Below are 18,203 nucleotides of genomic sequence, written 5' to 3' on the forward strand. Positions count from 1 at the left end.
ACCACTGTTCTAGAGGAAGAGGATTGCTAAAGTGGTGGAGGATGGCAGGAGTAGTCATTTCTCCTCGGAGCAAACCCACCCCCCACCTCACAATGCCAGGCCCCCCTGGTTCTTTTCAGGGAGATTGATGGGTTCAACCCTGTTGGGAGTGACCTGTCCCTGGGGCTCAGAGGGACTTAACTAGTGATGCTCTCAGGCTGCCCGGAAACAGCCTGCAGCCGAGCACGGAAGCCACAAGGATGGCTCAGGTCGGTGGGCAGGGCCAGGGCACCACGTTATAAGGGGCTAGAGAGCCTCCCTGGAAGGGAGCAGCAGTGGGAGATGATCTTCACCCAGAGCTCTTCCTGAGGACGGCGCCCTGCCTCGAGGCAGGGAGGCCTTGGGGTGGGAGGGGACGCTGAGGGCGTGCTCGGGGATCAGCAGCCGTCACTAGCAGCCTGTAAGGAGGTTGCTCTGGCTAACCGCAGGTCATTTCCTCAGCTGAGGGCCTGCGAGTGGGGGCGGGGGCTGCATGGCTCAGGGCAGAAGAGAGGCTGAGGCTGCCACCAGCACCCCCCTCGCTCCATCCTCAGCTCAGCCACCGTCTGAGGGGTACTGAGCTCTTAGCCTCCGGGAGCAGCTGCCTTGGGCCCCTGTTGGACCATTTTTCAGAAGAGGACCTGGAAGCTCAAGGCTGGCCGGCCCTTACACTCGCCCTTAAAGTCCTGGCTGCCCAGGATTTGACTCGGGCCTTGGAAATGGATGGACTTAAGGTCAAGTTTCCCGGATTCGTCCGTGAATATTTACGGGTGGTTTACCTGTGATCACAGGCAGGCACATTCCTGCGTGGCCGCTTTCTTGTCTATGAATCTTACTTTGATGGGTTGGTGCTGCGTTGTGCTGGTTGATTATACTGTCAATATTGGCCTGGGCCCAGGAGGTGTGGCTCAGTAGCTGAGCATCAACCCATAACCCAGGAGGCCATGGTTCCATTCCCAGACAGTGATTCCCAGTAGTGGGTGTGCAGGAGGCAGGTGATCGATGATTTTCTCTCATCATGGATGTTTCTATCTCTCTCTCCCTCTCCCTTCCTTGCTCTGAAATAAGTAAAAACATAGTTTTTAAAATATTGGCCTGGAGCTTCCTCTGTGCCAGGCCCCAGGGTAGGCACTGGGGATATGGTGCTGAACCAAGCCCCTGCCTTCGTAGAGCTGGCACTGTCACGGAGATGACAGCAGTAACTCAACACTGTACAGCTGTGTGAGTCCAGGGGCGCTAAGCAACATGGAGAAAGAGAGCCACGCGGGGGATGCGAGCCCGGCCCTGAAGGTGCAGGGGTCCTGGGCCCTTTCCCTGGTGCTAAACAGCTCTTCCCTCACTCCTGGCCAGGGCACCAACATCGCCTCGGGCAAGGCAGTGGGTGTGGCCGTGGCCACGGGCCTGTGCACGGAGCTGGGTAAGATCCGGAGCCAGATGGCGGCCGTGGAGCCAGAGCGGACGCCGCTGCAGCAGAAACTGGATGAGTTTGGGCGACAGCTGTCCCACGCCATCTCCGTCATCTGCGTGGCCGTGTGGGTCATCAACATCGGCCACTTCGCCGACCCGGCGCATGGCGGCTCCTGGCTCCGAGGTGCTGTGTACTACTTCAAGATCGCCGTGGCCCTGGCTGTGGCCGCCATCCCCGAGGGCCTCCCGGCTGTCATCACTACATGCCTGGCGCTGGGCACGCGGCGCATGGCACGCAAGAACGCCATCGTGCGGAGTCTGCCCTCCGTGGAGACCCTGGGCTGCACCTCCGTCATCTGCTCCGACAAGACGGGCACGCTCACCACCAATCAGATGTCTGTCTGTCGGGTGAGTGTCCCGGGCCAGCTTGGGGTCCCACTGGTGTTGCTCAGTGATGCTTCGCTCCTCTCTGGGTCGCTCCCTGGCTCCTTTGTGGCCGGGGGTGGAGGAGAGAACCGGTAGGATGCCCCCTGGTGGGGAACAGAGTCAGGTGTTCGTGGGGCAGAGCCGCAGAATCTGGCTGGACATGTGTCAGTAGGCAGGTCATTGCCCGCCTGCGAACCTCAGTTTCCTCATCTGAAGTGTGGGTATGTCAGCCCTGCCCGGTCGCCATAAAAGACACAGGAGAGGGTCAAGTACAGCCTTGAGGCATCTGAGCCAAACCGGGCCTGGACCCAGGTTCTATCCTGCTCCGCCATGACTCCCTGTGGTCAACGCCTGTCATCAGATCCGCCAGCTCCAGTGTCCTGGGAAGAGCCAGGGCAGGAATTATTCATTCCCTGGAATTCGATCCCAGATCCTGGCCCTGCTGCCCACATGCTCCAGGGATGCTGGCTGAGACTCTGGCAGGTGCAGCGGGCAGACGGGTGGGTGAGGTGATGGTGAAGGTTATGGATTTCCCACCTGTCTCAGGTCCCCCCCTTCCCCCCCGCCCCCGCAGCACTTCTGTCCCACCTCTGCTCCCACAACCTGCCCACTGGGCCTTGGAAATCCAGGCAGTGTGTCTGAGACTTCAAACCCCTATGGAAGCCCATCAGAGGCCGCCGCAGGGGAGGGGGCACCCGCGGCCTGACTGCTGGGCAGCCCCTGACCTGCTAAAATCCCTAGTGGGACTTCATTGAACAGTGTCCTTGGCTGAGAAGCACAGGACAGGGCAGTAGAGCCTTGCGTGCTGGGCGATGGCTGAGAAATCTGACTTCTTAGGGCTGTGCTGGCTGGAGGGCTGCCCCAGGAGCAGGGAGGGGAGCGGGAGGGAAGGGGCATTTGTTGAGCACCTGCTGGGTGCTGGGCTGGCCACGGGTGTGGGAATGTGCAGCGAGGCAGTTTCCAGGAAGCAAGTCTGTCTCCCTGGCAGAGCTGGCCGGCAGGCAGGGAGTGGGCGGCCCAGGGCAGGGAGAGCCCCCATCTCTGAGAGGCACAGGCAGGGCCCGGGGAACCCAGTAGGGTTTTTGGGCGGGAGCTCACTGTGTATGGACACCTTTGGACAGGAGGGGTCCTGTGCCCCGGAACAGGCTGTGGGTTTTCTCCCTTAGAGGCCAGGAACCCCTCCCCTTGAAGGGAGAGAAGGGGCAGCTGGATGCTGATCCCACTTTCTCTCCAAGTCACCGGTGGAGAAACAGGCTCAGTGCTCAGCCAGGGCTCACACTGCAGGAGGGCAGGACCCAGGTTCCTGCCCCAGCTCAGGGCTCTGTCAAGCTCCCAGCGGGCCCCAGAACATTGAAGAGTCTGCCATAAGCGCTCAGGGGTCTAGAGCAAAGGGACGAGTCAGAACCACACACCTGGGCAGAGCAGAGGTTCCGCCTCAGCCTGGACTCTGTACTTGTGCACAGCACCTCTGTGAGCCTGTGGGAGGGAAGGCCGGTGGCTCCAATGGGGACCCACAGGACCCCAATCTGGGGCCAGGCTTTGTTCAGACTGGCTGCCAAGGCGGAGGGAGGTGAGGGCCCACCTCAGCAGGCCCCCGTGCTCCCCATCCTCAGATGTTCGTGGTAGCAGAGGCAGAAGCTGGCGCATGCCGTCTGCACGAGTTCACCATCTCCGGCACCACCTACACCCCAGAGGGCGAAGTGTGAGTCCTGGGCGAGGGGCCGTGGGTGGGCGGGGCTTCCTGGTGGGCAGGGCCAGGGCCCTGGTGCTGACCGCCTGGCTCCTCAGGCTGCAGGGAGAACAGCCGGTGCGCTGCGGGCAGTTCGATGGGCTGGTGGAGCTGGCGACCATCTGTGCCCTGTGCAACGACTCCGCCCTGGACTACAACGAGGTGGGCCGCGACTCTGTTTTATGGTCTCCCTGGTGTCCAAGCTCCCAGGACAGACCCTTCTCCCAGGGTCTCAAAGCTCCCAGGATTGGTGGCACCGGCCGTTTGGGAGTGCCACACCCCAGGAGCACTGCCACCCCTACACACACACACACACACACACCCAACTGCCACCCCTTCCTCTTTCTCCACTGGATTTGGAACCCTGCCCCGGGGCTCTAGGACTGTGGGGGACTGTAATGTAAGGGGCTGCAGGGCCAGGGAGGGTGTTTAAAGCAGAAGGCACAGCCCAGAAAAGGCGAACAGACCACAACAGCCTGAAGTGGTTTAGGCCACATGGGGCCAGGCCCAATGCCAGGCTGAGGCCAGTCGGTAGCCACCGAAGGGCTTTCACCAAGGGAGTGGCATGGTCAGATTTACATTTACAAATGCCACCCAGGCTTCTGTGTGGAGGATGGAACAGGCAGGGCAAGCCTGGGGCCAGGGAGCCCCGTGTGGTCCTCCAGGCCAGGGAGCTGCTGGCTGCGGCCTCAGGAAGATGGAGGGTTGGAGAGAGACTTAGGAGCCCAGACCCTGGGACTGGGTAACTGGCTGGATGAGAAGGAGGTGGATGTCAGGCTGTAGCTGTAACTATAGTTACTAAGGTAGCAACTATAGGGAGAGGCGAGGTGGCCTGACGGTCCCCAACGAACAAAGGCCAGCGGGCAGCAGCTGGACAGGAGGCCTGAGAGCTCAGGGGCGGTCTCGGCCGGCCGGGCTCTGGCATTCGTGAGCACGTGAAGGGTGGGGTAGGCAGGGGCCACATGAGACCTCAGGGAGAGGTGGGAGGGAAGGAGCAGCATCGGAGAGCAGGATTTACGAAGAGGAAGGATTTGGGAAGGAGGCTGAGGAGGGCCAGGAGAGAGAGGCGGAGGGAGGGAGAGAGGGTGCAAGGCCACTGGTGCCAGAGAAGGGAGGGTGGGAAGGGAAGGTGAGCATCAGTGCCAGACACCACTCAGACCCCAGGTGAGCTGGTCTGGGCAGGGCACACAGGTCTGATGCAAAGGAGGCTACAGGTACCTGGCAGAGGGAGCTCCAGGGGGCAGGAAGTGGCGGGGAGGTGAGGCTGGGAGCCTTCTGGGGGCCACCCTTCCCCTTACTCCTGTACCCTGGGCCCCTCCAGGCCAAGGGCGTGTATGAGAAGGTGGGAGAGGCCACAGAGACAGCCCTGACTTGCCTGGTGGAGAAGATGAACGTGTTCGACACCACCCTGCAGGACCTCTCCCGCGTGGAGCGAGCTGGCGCCTGCAACGCGGTGAGCAGGGTGGGGGCTGGGCCACATGGCTGGGCCTTCTGGGGCCTCTGGGGAAGGGAGAGAGGAGGACAAGTCCTGGGAGGCTTCTGGGGGAGGAAGGACCTCAGACCCTCGGACTCCTTGGCTAGGAAGAAAATCGAGGAAAACACCGAGTGAGGCCAGAGACTTGGAGTTGGGAAGTGCACGGCATGGCATGGCGAGGAATCGGCAACCTTACGGCACTCGGGGGCTGGAGAGGGAGGTGGAGGCCTCCTGCCGGGGGCAGAGGAGAGACGGCAGAGGAGAGACGCTGTCCCTCTATAGCAAGAGGCTCTTTAGAGGCGGAGCGGCTGGCGAGAAAGCAGCAGGTCGCTGGCTCTGCCCCTCACGCCCTGACCCACCTGGGCCCCACAGGTCATCCGTCAGCTGATGCGGAAGGAGTTCACCCTGGAATTCTCCCGAGACCGGAAGTCTATGTCAGTGTACTGCACGCCTACCCGCCCCGGCCAGGCGGCCCAGGGCAGCAAGATGTTTGTGAAGGTGGGAGCTGCCTGAGTGGCTGGGGCCTCTACATGCGCGGGGTCCCTGGGGTCCCTGGTCTCCAGGCCTCTGAAGAGCACAGGCTGCAGCTGTGAGAGACAAAGGGAGGTGTGAGGCTCACCGTCAAACAGTGGACCCGGAACCAGGGTGGTTGCCTGCCTGGGGGGACTGGGAGCAGGATCTGGACGTGGTGGAGGGACGGCCAGGGACAGGAGCTGAGGCCTGCCCCTCGCCATGGTCCCCGCTCTGGGCTGAGAGGCACTGCCTGGCCACACGACCTTGGGGTCACCCATGCTCTGCTGGGGGGCTCAGGCTCCCCATCTGAATAGCAGGGCTAGGCTGGCAGCCCTGTGCCTCTGGCTGGGGGCGTGGAGGTGGTTGGTGCCCCTCTTCGGTGCTCCTTCCCAGAGAGGGACGGAACCCGCCCCATCCCATCCAGACCTCTGCCCGCAGCACCTCCTGTCGCTGCTTTGGAGCCTGAAGGAGGCATCGCAGCTCTGACTTCACCTGCAGTGGCGGCGTCAGCCCCTGTTGGAATGAAAGGCTTCTGTGGGCGGCTTGGGCGGCTTCGAGAACGCAGCCCTGCCTTCGGGGAAAGGGAGAAGGCCCTGATGGAATGTTCAGGGCAATTCCCAGGCGTGGGGGGAGGTCTGAGGTGCAACCTCGAGGTCACTGAGGAGCCTGCCACCCCCAAACCCCCTTCTCAGAGCCACACCCACCACACCCTGTGTGTGACTCTATTCTGGTGCCCCAGCAGGGCCCAGCCTGCCTCCTGCTGCTGAGCCCCTCTATAGAATTAGGGTGCCCCTTCCCCCCACAATGTTGCAGTCATCTCAGCACAGGCTGGTGGGGGGAGGGCACCATCCATGGGGGCCATGGCCCGCCCGTTCCCTTGGGGTCTTCTCACAGCGGGGCCACTCGGTTCCCACTCTGAGCTTTCAGAGAGCGGATTCTGGTCCTTGCTTGGCCGCATGTCCCCCTGGGTGGCCTGTCCCCATTCCTGGGCCGCAGTTTCCAGGTGGGTTAGGAGGGAGGAGACGGGTCCTGACTGACAGAGTTGCCCCTCCCATGCTGCAGGGGGCTCCAGAGAGTGTGATCGAACGCTGTTCCTCAGTCCGAGTGGGGAGCCGCACGGTACCCCTGAGCACCACCTCCAGGGAGCAGATTCTAGCCAAGATCCGGGACTGGGGCTCAGGCTCGGACACGCTGCGCTGCCTGGCCCTGGCCACCCGGGACGCGCCCCCGAGGAAGGAAGACATGCAGCTGGATGACTGCAGCAAGTTTGTGCAGTACGAGGTGGGTGCTGGTGGCCCCGGGGCAGGGGCAGGCGTTTGCCTGAGGCGGCTGGGCGGGCACCAAGGGGAGGATGGGCCCGGGCCCCACTGGCATCTGCCCCTCCCTACAGACGGACCTGACTTTCGTGGGCTGCGTGGGCATGCTGGACCCTCCGCGGCCCGAGGTGGCTGCCTGCATCGAACGCTGCCACCGGGCAGGCATCCGTGTGGTCATGATCACGGGGGACAACAAAGGCACGGCCGTGGCGATCTGCCGCCGGCTCGGCATCTTCAAGGACACGGAGGACGTGGTGGGCAAGGCCTACACGGGCCGCGAGTTCGACGACCTCAGCCCGGAGCAGCAGCGCCACGCCTGCCGCACCGCCCGCTGCTTTGCCCGGGTGGAGCCCGCACACAAGTCCCGCATCGTGGAGTACCTGCAGTCCTTCAACGAGATCACCGCCATGGTGAGGCCGCAGGCGGGGGAGGTGGTGCGCGTGGGGGGAGCACTGCCACACGGCTTGGAAAGAGCAACCGTGAACCCCTGCCTCTGCTTCAGGCTTATTTTTTCCAGCATTGTGTTACCAAAACATCTCCAAGACACAGACAGACTGAAATAATTTTATAGCGAGAGCTTATATATCCACCATCTAGGTTCTGCAAATCACCTCTTGTTATAATGGCTTTAGCACATACCTAGCCATCTGTCCATCCTTAATCCATCTTTTGTTAGATGCCTTTGGAAGTGGTAGGCATCAGTTGCCTTCGCCCTCACGTGCTTCCGAATGCATGCTCTAGAGAGCAGTGTTTGTGGTTCCGTTTTTCCCCTTTTTAAGGTAAAACTTGCATGCGGTGAAATGCACACATTTTAAGCTTGCCATTCATTTGGTGAGTTCTGGCAAATGACACACCTGTGTCATCCAAACCCTTAGAGGGAGCATTACCATCAACCTGTGAGTTTCCCACCTGCTCCTCCCCGCAGGCCCCTCTCCCGCAACAGGCAACAGGCAACCTCTGTGCTGATTTTTCCAAGACAGTGTTGCCTGTCCTGGATTTTCATGTGAATGGAATCACACAGTGTGTACTCTTTTGTGTCTGGCTTCTTCCTTTTGAGATTTATCCGTGTTGCTGCGGGCTTCAGTAGATGATTGCCTTTTTAATTGTTGAGTAGCATTCCATTGTGTGAGTCCACCACAGTTTATTCTTTCTCCTGTGCATGGACGTGGGGTTTGGGCTCAGTTTTCTCTGTCATTCTTTTTTTTTTTAATACATATTTTTATTGATTTCAGAGAGGAAGGGAGAGAGACGGGGGAGAGAGATAGAAACAGCAATGATGAGAGAGAATCATTGACCGGCTGCCTCCTGCATGTCCCCTACTGGAGATGGAGCCGGCAACCTGGGCATGTGCCCTTGACTGGAATCGAACCTGGGACCCTTAAGTCCACAGGTTGTTGCTCTATCCACTGAGCCAAACCAGCTGGGGCCTCTCTCATTCTTGATTGCGGACCTATTCATCAACACTATCTCACTTTTGACTTAGACCTCATCCCTGACCTGGCCTCTGCTATTAATTTTGACCTCCAGCCTAACCCAGTCCTTTACCTTCACCTTAATCCTGACCTGTGGCTCAGCCTGGACTTGGATAATGAACTGGGCACCAACCTTGACTTGATTACTTGAAATCTTGTTCTTGACTGTATTGTTGACATTCACAAAGAAGGTCCCTGACCTTGACCTTGACCATCTGAATCTGATTCTTTACTTTTAGCTCAATCCTGATATGGGTTTCAGTTTTTACTTGGACCCTGACCTGATCCCTGACATTGATCTTGATTCCTCCAACTCAATACTTTATGTTGACTTCAACTTTGGTCTGGCTTCCAACCTTGACTTTGACTGAATGCCAACTTTGACCATGACATCACTCCTGATATGGGCCATAGCCTTGATTTGGCCTCTGACTTTGAGTTGACCTCCACCTTAATCTAATTTTTAATCTTGAGCCTGCGTCCAGTCTTGGCCTTGACCTTCCCCCTTGACTCCAGCCTTCACCTTGACGATAATACTTACCTGGTCCTTGACCTGAGCCACAACCTTGACCTCATTCCTGACTTGCCCTTAACTTTGTCCTTAGCAGAAACTTTATCTTCTGCCCTACATCCAAACTAAATTTCATCCCCACCCTCATTGTTGACCCACCCTCCTGCCCACCTCACCATCTCCTCTGGCCTTAGACCTGGTCTGCTCCCCAACTTTGTCCTTGTCTTCACTCCTGGCCTTCCCTTTAGCCTCATCCTCAGCCCAGTTTCTAAGCTCATGACCCCACCATTTGATCTGTCCAGCTGTGTGCTTTTGTGGGGACATCCTCTGAGCTTGGGGATAGGCTGAGTTGAAGGGAGTTGGGGAGATAGAAAGGCACTGTCTCAGGTGTGAACCCACCTAACCTGGTCTCCAGACTGGAGATGGGGTGAATGACGCCCCAGCCCTGAAGAAAGCAGAGATTGGCATCGCCATGGGCTCCGGCACCGCCGTGGCCAAGTCAGCAGCAGAGATGGTACTGTCAGATGACAACTTTGCCTCCATTGTGGCTGCAGTGGAGGAAGGCCGGGCCATCTACAGCAACATGAAGCAATTCATCCGCTACCTCATCTCCTCCAATGTGGGCGAGGTCGTCTGGTGAGGCTCCATCCCCTCTTCCCAGCTCTCTCCAGGGGTCCTCAAACTTTTTAAACAGGGGCCAGTTCACTGTCCCTCAGACCGTTGGAGGGCCGGACTATAGTTTTAAAAAAAACTATGAACAAATTCCTATACACACAGCGGCAGCGAAAACACCTGGCGGGTCAGATAAATGTTTTCAGCGGGCCGCATGTGGCTCGCAGGCCGTAGTTTGAGGACCCCTGCGTCTAGACCAGCCGTGGGCAAACTACAGCCCGCGGGCCGGATCCGGTCCATTTGAAATGAATAAAACTAAAAAAAAAAAGACCGTACCCTTTTATGTAATGATGTTTACTTTGAATTTATATTAGTTCACACAAACACTCCATCCATGCTTTTGTTCCGGCCCTCCGGTCCAGTTTAAGAACCCATTGTGGCCCTCGAGTCAAAAAGTTTGCCCACCCCTGTTCTAGACCATACGCATCCCTGAGACCAGGGAAGCGCCCGTTCCTGGGATGGGGCTGCTGGGATGGAGAAGCCCATGACTTGCCCTGGCTGGGGCCTTACAGGGTCTCACCTCAGGTGGGCCAGGACGGGGACACCTTGTCATTCTCGAGGCCCTGGTGTACCCAGCCCCCGAGGAGGTGCCTGAAAAGTCCTCTATCATCCCTCCAGCCCTAACCTTCCCTCTTTCAGAGTCATGCAAGATGGGAGAACTAGCCCCACCTCTGGGCGGTGATGTGTTTGTGTGTGTCCATGGAGGCTGCACATGGTTGTGAGTGCACGTGGTGTGGGTGCCTGAGTGAGAAGTGTGTGTATGTGTGTGCACCTGTGTTCTGTTGCATCTTTGGGGTGAGTACAGGCACAGGGATCTGTGCAGGTGTATAGTTGTGTACACATTTAGGTTAGCATGTGAGAGATGGCTGTGGGGAATGGGGAGCTCATATTTGCCTGGACACGTGAATTCTTCATCTCTGTATGTGGGGCAAGCGTGTAGGTGTTTGCTGATGTTTGTGGGATTGTGTATCCTGCGCTGGGTTTTTGCTCATGTCTGTGAACAAATATGTGTATGCTTGGGCACCACTGTCCACATGTGTATGCCCCGAAGAGGACTATGTCCTAGCAGGAGAGGCCTGAAGAGCAGATATGACCAGGCTCCAGAGCTGGGACTGGGGGAGCCAGGGGCCCAGTGTGAGGCAGAGCTATGTACACACACCTCTCACTCATGCACACACGTCAGAACTGGCAGGGCAAAGCTGGGCTGCTGAGGAGGGTGGGAGCTGGGCCCTCCATTGGCGGGGGCTGGAGCCTATGACTCTGGTTCCAGCATCTTCCTCACGGCAATCCTGGGCCTGCCTGAAGCCCTGATCCCTGTGCAGCTGCTCTGGGTGAACCTGGTGACGGATGGCTTGCCTGCCACCGCCCTGGGCTTCAACCCTCCAGACCTGGACATCATGGAGAAGCTGCCTCGCAACCCCCGTGAGGCCCTCATCAGTGGCTGGCTCTTCTTTCGATATCTGGCTATTGGAGGTAAATGGGGGACCCCAGCTCTTGGGCAGGGGGAGGTTTCCAGGAGTTTCCTAAGACCCTATATCAGTTAGGCTTGCAAACTGCAGACAGTATGGCTCAGCCTGGCTTGTGCCAAAAGAAACTGTGCGAGCTGATCTAACTGAACAGACTAGAGCAGGCTTCAGGCATGGCTGGACCCAGGCCTCAAACAGTCGTAGCCCTGGCATATTTTGGCTCTGCCTCAGCTCCATTCTCAGGCAGGTACCTCTGTGGTGGCAGAATGGCTGTGGCAGCTCCAGCCCTCGTGCTTACTCCATTGCAAACCCAAATTCAATAGGAGAAAGAGCTTGTTACCATACTACACCCTCAGTAGTAGGGTAAAAGCCTCAGGCCTGTTCTCATTGGCCCAGATCGGTTTACCTGCTTGTCTCTCAGCCAATCACTGTGGCCAGGGGTGTGACACGCCGAGTGCCAGTCAGGGCCCACCCCTGGTTCATGTGGCCTAGAGAGGGAGAGGGTGGTGTCAGGGAATTATTGGGGAGGGGAAGGGATGCCGGAAAACCACAGTTGTCCGCTGTAGCTGGTTTCCTCCTGCCCTCCCTGCAGTGTATGTGGGCCTGGCCACCGTGGCTGCTGCCACCTGGTGGTTCCTGTATGATGCCGACGGACCTCACATCACCTTCTACCAGCTGGTGAGTGACAGCCAGGGAGCCTGTTGGGGTGATTTCCGAGTTGGAGTTTCAGGGGAAAGGGGCTCAGAGAGCAGCCCGGCCCCCGAGCTGGACACGAGGCTACTCCCTCTCCCAGGCTTTTACTTAGGGGGGACCAGGGGCATGACTGCCCATGAGCATCTTACCTGCATTGAGGAGCCCCCAAAACATTGAAGGCTCAGAAAGATGAGCCCCTAAAGCAGTGGTTCTCAACCTCCTGGCCCTTTAAATACAGTTCCTCATGTTGTGACCCCCAACCATAAAATTATTTTCATTGCTACTTCATAACTGTAATGTTGCTACTGTTATGAATCGTAATGTAAATATCTGACATGCAAGATGGTCTTAGGCAACCCCTGTGAAAGGGTCTTTCGGCCGCCAAAGGGGTCGCGACCCACAGGTTGAGAACCACTGCCCTAAAGGATGCAGCTTCAGGCAGAGGGTCAAACTGAGGAGATCGGGAACCTGCCAGGCTCCCCCCCAAAAAAACCAACATATTTTTCAGAGCAGGGACCCCCCCTGACCTCTTGAAGTCACCTGGCTGGCAGGTGCCCTCCACAGGGCTCTCTTAGCTCAGCACAGTTCTGGAAGCAAGCAAGGAGACCCCCCTCCCCAGCCTCTGTCTGTCTGTCCCTCTGTCTGAGCAGCCAGGGTATCTCCTTTGCTTGCAAGAGCCTTCCGGCGGGTGTGTGGGTTTGTTGTTGAAAGCCGAGAGCGGCAGGGACGCAGGGTTTCCTTCTGAGTGCCGCCTTTGCTACTTTCCTGCAGACAGAAGAACCCGCGGGAGGGGCCCTGACTCCTGCCCTATCCCTGGAGTGTCAGGGGACCGCCCTGAGGGCAGTGCCTGGGCCGGGCTACCATCGCTGGCCCTCCCTGGGGAGCCTGTGATTTCAGGGGTTCCCCGGTGTTCCCATCTAGGTTGAGGCAGTCCAGGGACACTTTCCTGGCACCTGCCAGCCCTCAAGCACGTGGGCAGCAGTGCAGGGCATGGGCCCAGCTCTCACCCCAGAGGCTGGTGCCCCCAGCCCTCAGGAGATGGCAGGTGCTCGAGCACCTCAGCTAATTTACCGCCAGCAGGAAGCCCAGGGTGGAGAGGGGGCTGTGCTGACCATCCCTCGGCGGCCTTCTTCCAGCCCCGTCTTTACTACCATCCTTTATACTGCGGATCCCAAATCTCCAAGGACCTACCCACCCCGACCTTCTGACCGCAGACCCATGTGTCCAGCTGGCTCTCTCCTCCGGGATATCCCACAGACCCATGACACGCACCACTTCCAAAATCAAACCTATTACCCGCCCCCAAATCCTCTCTCTCCTCCCTCCCCATCTCAGGTTCACTATCTGCCCGTCACCCAAGCCAGACACCTGGGGGTCATGCCAGCACATATTCCCCATCGGCCTCCAGTCTTCCCGGTGCCACCTTCCCAACAGTCCTCTCTGGTCATCCCCTTTCTCACTTATCCACTTGGCCAACCAATGGCTGTTAGGCACCGACTGTGCCAGGCACAGAGGACCAGGGCTGTGGCAGTGCCCGAGCCGGCGGAGTCTGCAGAGAGCTGGGGTCTGGAGCGGGAGAGCCTTGGAAATGGGCAGTCACATGTCAAGGTGGGAAGGCTTTCAGCAGAGACAAGGCAGGTGGCCGTGGGACCGGAGGTGGTCCAGGGTTAGACCTCAGGTAGAACTCAGCTCTAGTTGTTGGAGTTTCGGGAGAGGAGCCCAGAGCCCTCGAGTTACTGGAATAAGCTGCCCAAAGGCAGCAGAGTGGTTCCGAGCACGGAGCACGGAGCCGGACCCAGCCCCGGTGCACACCCTCGTTCTCCCACACACTAGCGGGGTGACTGGACAGCTACTGAACCTCGCGGTGGCTTTCCTCATCTGTAAAACGGACAACGGTCCCTGTCTCATAGCATATCGAGAGGGTTAATCAAGTCAATACTTGTCAAGTGCTTACCTGTGGTCGGCAAACTGCGGCTCACGAGCCACCTGCGGCTCTTTGGCCCCTTGAGTGTGGCTCTTCCTAAGCCTTAGGAGTACCCTAATTAAGTTAATAACAATGTACCTACCTATATAGTTTACGTTTAAAAAATTTGGCTCTCAAAAGAAATTTCAATCCTGTACTGTTGATATTTGGCTCTGTTGACTAATGAGTTTGCCGACCACTGGTTTAGACCAACAGGGCACATATATACATGTTGATTAAGTTCGTGAAGCCCAGAGGAGCCTCGCAGGAGAAGGCAAAAGGGGAAGAGCCAGGGAGGCAAAGGCAAGGGCAGTAGCTTCACCCAAAGAAACGGGCCCCACTTCCACAGGGGCTCCCCGTGGACCCGTGAGACAGGCCTGAGCACCTTCTAATAAGCAGTTGGGAGGCCTCACTGTGACCCATGACCAGGTATCATCGTGTGTGGCAGGTGCTCCCTGGTGAGACCCAGAAGGTCTGAACAGGGCAGGGTGCTTATGGCAAGAGCAACAGATTGATTGAAACATCTGCTGTGGCCCTGTTCAGATTCCCTCCCTGTGCACAGGCAGAAGGATCTGGGTGAGCACGCAGGTGCCCAAGAGGGAGGTGTGCACTGCACGCGTGTACATGTACCCATGGTCACTGCCATGGCCGGAGCATTCGGCCCTCTTGGCCACTGGGTGGGTTCAAGGTATACGTTCAAGGCAACGAAAACATGCACTTGTCCCAACCAAATCCCAGAGCTTGCTTTTTGGGAAAAATCACACTTTCTACTTAAGACTCTATCTTTTTATTTATTTATTTATTTATTTATTTATTTTTTATTTTAAAATATTTTTGTTAATCCTCTCCCAAGGATATTTTTTCCATTGATTTTTTTTTTTTTTGAGAGAGAGTAGTCGGGGGGGTGGCGGGGGAGAGAAACATCGATGTAAGAGAGGCACATCAATTGGTTGCCTCCTGCACAAGCCCTGAATGGGCTGGGCATCGAACCTGCAACCGAGGTACGTGCTCTTGACCGGATATCGAACCCCTGACCTTTTGGTGTGCAAGCCTACGCTCTAACCCAGTGGTTCTCAACCTTCTGGCCCTTTAAATGCAGTTCCTCATGTTGTGACCCAACCATAAAATTATTTTTGTTGCTACTTCATAACTGTCATGTTGCTACTGTTATGAATCATCATGTAAATATCTGATATGCAGGATGGTCTTAGGCGACCCCTGTGAAAGGGTCGTTCGACCGCCAAAGGGGTCGCGACCCACAGGTTGAGACCGCTGCTCTAACCTCTTAGCCACACCAGCCAGGCTACCTCTTTTTACTAAGCTAAGACATGTAGCCAGGCCACCGACTTTTGTACTTTCTCACCCTGCATGAACGTGCCAGCAGCCCGTTCCGGCTGAGTCAGCGCCCCCGTGGTTGTGCAGTGTGGGAAAGTGGAGGTCAGACGGACAGTCATTTCACGGGTTTCTCTTTGAGGGTTATTTTCACAGCCCATGGCCCCAGTTTCTACACCCTTCGCTTCAAAGATCTGAGTTCAGAGGAGACTCCAGAGGACAAACGTACGTTACAGGACAAGGGTGCTGTTATCAGGCTTGTTCACACTCCTCCGGTGACGCGGAAGGGAGCGAGCCGGGCGCTCCCGCGGGGCTCGGTTCTGCACTTGTCACAGCAGCTCCGGGAGCCAGGTTCAGGGTGGAGGAAACTCCCTGGGGGCTGCGCAGGCGGGCGAGGGCCACTTCCTGAGCGGCCCTGAGTGCTTCTTGCTGATTACGGAGGAGGCGGACAGGGGCAGTGAGACGGTGTCTGGCGATTCCTTAGTTCAAAAGCAAAGGGCAGATCAGGCGGAGCCCCATTTCAGTGGCATAAATGGAGGAGGGATGAAAGGAATCGAACGTATCAGTACTGATCAGGGCGCATGTACTCACTTTCTACCCTCCAAAGGTGAACTCCGTTCAAGCAACATTTTACAGGTTTTCCCAATGTTGACGTATTCAGTGTTCTCAGTTCACCACCAGCCCCGCTCCTGGGCCCTCCCCCTGAGCCCAGCTCCCCCGCCCCCCACTGTCCTCCCCAGCCTAATGCCAGCCGCTCTCTCTGTCCCAGACGGTCTGCCCTTCTCCCTGGCCCAGTGCTGGCCACCTGCCCCATCTGGGCCAGCACCCCTCCCTCGAGCCACCGCGTGGCAGCCCTTTCTCCCTGGCCGTGTGGAGTCCTCAGATGTGGGCGAGAGGTGGAATGAGGCTTCCTTCCCACAACCGGCGCCGTCCGTCCCTGACCGCTGTTGTCCCCGACCCCGCCTGACCCCGCCTGACCCCGCCTGACCACACCTGACCCCACCACCGTTCCCTCAGAGGAACTTCCTGAAGTGCTCTGAGGACAACCCGCTCTTTGCCGGCATCGACTGCGAGGTTTTCGAGTCGCGCTTCCCCACGACCATGGCCTTGTCTGTGCTGGTGACCATTGAAATGTGCAACGCCCTCAACAGGTGAGCTGGGCAGAGGGGCCCGGAGCTGGGGGTGAGGGCATGGCGGCTGAGGCTTCAGACTAGGGGGCTGAGGGTCAGGTGGGGCCCAGGATTGAGGTCACAGGTGTCCAGGATTGTAGTATGAGGGCTCGGGGGGCCCAGGATTGGGGTCTGGGAGTCAGAGGGATCTAAAGAGAGTTCTACGAGTCAATGGGGCCACAATGGGAACCCAGAGGACCAAGAAAGCCAAGATTGGGGTCTGAAGAAATAGAGGGGCCAGGATTGGGTTTGAGGGACAGAAAAGGCGTCCAAGCCCCCGTGGGCTGAGCGGGCAGCAGGGACACACCCCTTTCAGGCGCACTGACCTCCCAGAAGTGCTCCGTCCGCAGACCCGATTAGGGACATGCTGAGGCTCAGGCCACCCCTCACCTCCACACGGGGGTGGATGGGCCCACGGCAGGGCTGCCTGCATCCTGGCCCAAGGTGAGCGCCCTGTGCCCTTGGCAGCGTCTCAGAGAACCAGTCGCTGCTGCGGATGCCACCCTGGCTGAACCCCTGGCTGCTGGCAGCTGTGATCATGTCCATGGCCCTGCACTTCCTCATCCTGCTCGTGCCGCCCCTGCCTGTGAGTGGGGCGCCCCCCCTATGCCCTCCTGCAGCTCCCGAGCGACCAGGTCCAAGTCCTCTGACCTACAGCCCAGGCCTGGTGGCTTTGCCCTGGGCAGCCCTGGAGGATGGGAAGGGGAGGTCTGAGAGGTTCACCGCACGGGGCCTGGGCTCAGCCCATGACAAGCCACCATCCTCCAGATAGGTCCCCACATCGGCAGCCCCCAGACTTGGGGAACAGAAGGGGTGGGGGTCCCCCAAGGGAGGGGCAGGAGGACAGACTACGCTCTTCCCTGGTGCAGAATCCCTCCCACTGCCCAACGGGACCAGGGGGATTGGTCCTGGGGTGAGGCTGGGAGGGCACTTGTAGCAGAGAAAGCCGGTGCACAGGGATCTGGGGTGGGGCCTCGGGGAGAGTCCCTGCTGCCTGGGGGATGAGCCGGTGGCCTGTGGGGCACGGGACAGCCCTTCCTTTAACCAGCCTCCCCCACAGCTCATTTTCCAGGTGACCCCACTGAGTGGGCGCCAGTGGGGGGTGGTGCTCCAGATCTCTCTGCCCGTCATCCTGCTTGATGAGGCCCTCAAGTACCTGTCCCGGCACCACGGTGAGTGGGAGCCCTAGCCCCCCCGCCCCTCCTGCCCGCCTCTGCCATCCGGCTGCTGCGAGCGGTGCTGGCATCAGCCTCTGTGGCTGTGGGGGACATGAGGGGCTCCGGTGGCTGGGACCGAGGTGTCTGCAGGGGTAGGGACCCTGGGAGCCCATGGGGGCGCTGCTCAGGGCCACGCTGCCTCTCGCTCACTTTCCTGCCACCAGCCCTGCACGGCCAGGCTCGCTGGGTCCTCCCAGGCCTGGCCTCCGACTTCTCTGAACGCGGCCTATCGTTATCCAGACCTCCTCAGGACAGTCTCCCAGGCGTCAGTGGGCAGCGCCGACCCACCAGCCCCCAGACCACACCGGGTTGGCCTCTTTGGTGTCACCTTGTGGGCGGGGAGAGGGGTGATTCTCTGTTTCTGAATTCACAGCTCTAGGTCTGCCTTAACCTAGGAATCAAGGGCAGGAGGGCAGAGGTTGGGGTGAGGGTTTCTGCCTGAGGGCCTCAGAGTGGGTGGTTCTGCCCTGCGGCATCGCCTCATGGTCAGGCAGCCAGGGAGAGGGAGGAAGCAGAGGCGAGAAATTCCTGGTTCCAGGGACCTGGAGCCAAGGAGGTAGCGCCATGGCCAGGCTGCTGGAAGCCAGGGTTCGACCCGCAGTGGCAGTGGGGAGGCCCGGCTGGGAGCTGGGTCCCTGAGGCCATCTCAGCAGGAATGTGTCCCGGCCCCAGGGGAGGGAGCCTGGAGGGCTAGAAATAGAGCCTGTGCTGTCACTTCACTGGGGGAGGGCATGCGATCCCTCATCTCCCCCCCATCTCCCACGCCAGCCAGCCCTCCTGGGTGCTGCAAATACTTTATGTTATTAGAAAGGCTGAAAAAAGTTG

The 18,203-nt window shown here is 58.6% G+C and overlaps 1 protein-coding gene across 3 annotated transcripts in view; it reads left to right on the forward strand.

Moving 5' to 3' along the window:
- The window catches only part of ATP2A3 (ATPase sarcoplasmic/endoplasmic reticulum Ca2+ transporting 3), a 34,529-nt gene that overhangs the window by 13,196 nt on the left and 3,130 nt on the right, over positions 1 to 18,203 (forward strand). For 2 of the 3 annotated variants that reach the window (XM_070395308.1, XM_070395309.1), the window contains exons 8-20: positions 1,369 to 1,833; positions 3,465 to 3,553; positions 3,640 to 3,742; positions 4,902 to 5,033; positions 5,427 to 5,552; positions 6,630 to 6,848; positions 6,958 to 7,293; positions 9,282 to 9,502; positions 10,809 to 11,011; positions 11,597 to 11,682; positions 16,010 to 16,143; positions 16,630 to 16,747; positions 17,222 to 17,333. In XM_070395308.1, coding sequence (XP_070251409.1) covers positions 1,369 to 1,833; positions 3,465 to 3,553; positions 3,640 to 3,742; positions 4,902 to 5,033; positions 5,427 to 5,552; positions 6,630 to 6,848; positions 6,958 to 7,293; positions 9,282 to 9,502; positions 10,809 to 11,011; positions 11,597 to 11,682; positions 16,010 to 16,143; positions 16,630 to 16,747; positions 17,222 to 17,333 — 2,344 coding nt within the window. The other variant, XM_070395310.1, reaches the window with a different exon arrangement.

Source organism: Myotis yumanensis, unplaced genomic scaffold (genome assembly GCF_028538775.1).
Source record: "Myotis yumanensis isolate MYYU_CA2020_CCGP unplaced genomic scaffold, mMyoYum1.0.hap1 SCAF_16, whole genome shotgun sequence".
Taxonomy (NCBI): Eukaryota; Metazoa; Chordata; class Mammalia; order Chiroptera; family Vespertilionidae; genus Myotis; species Myotis yumanensis.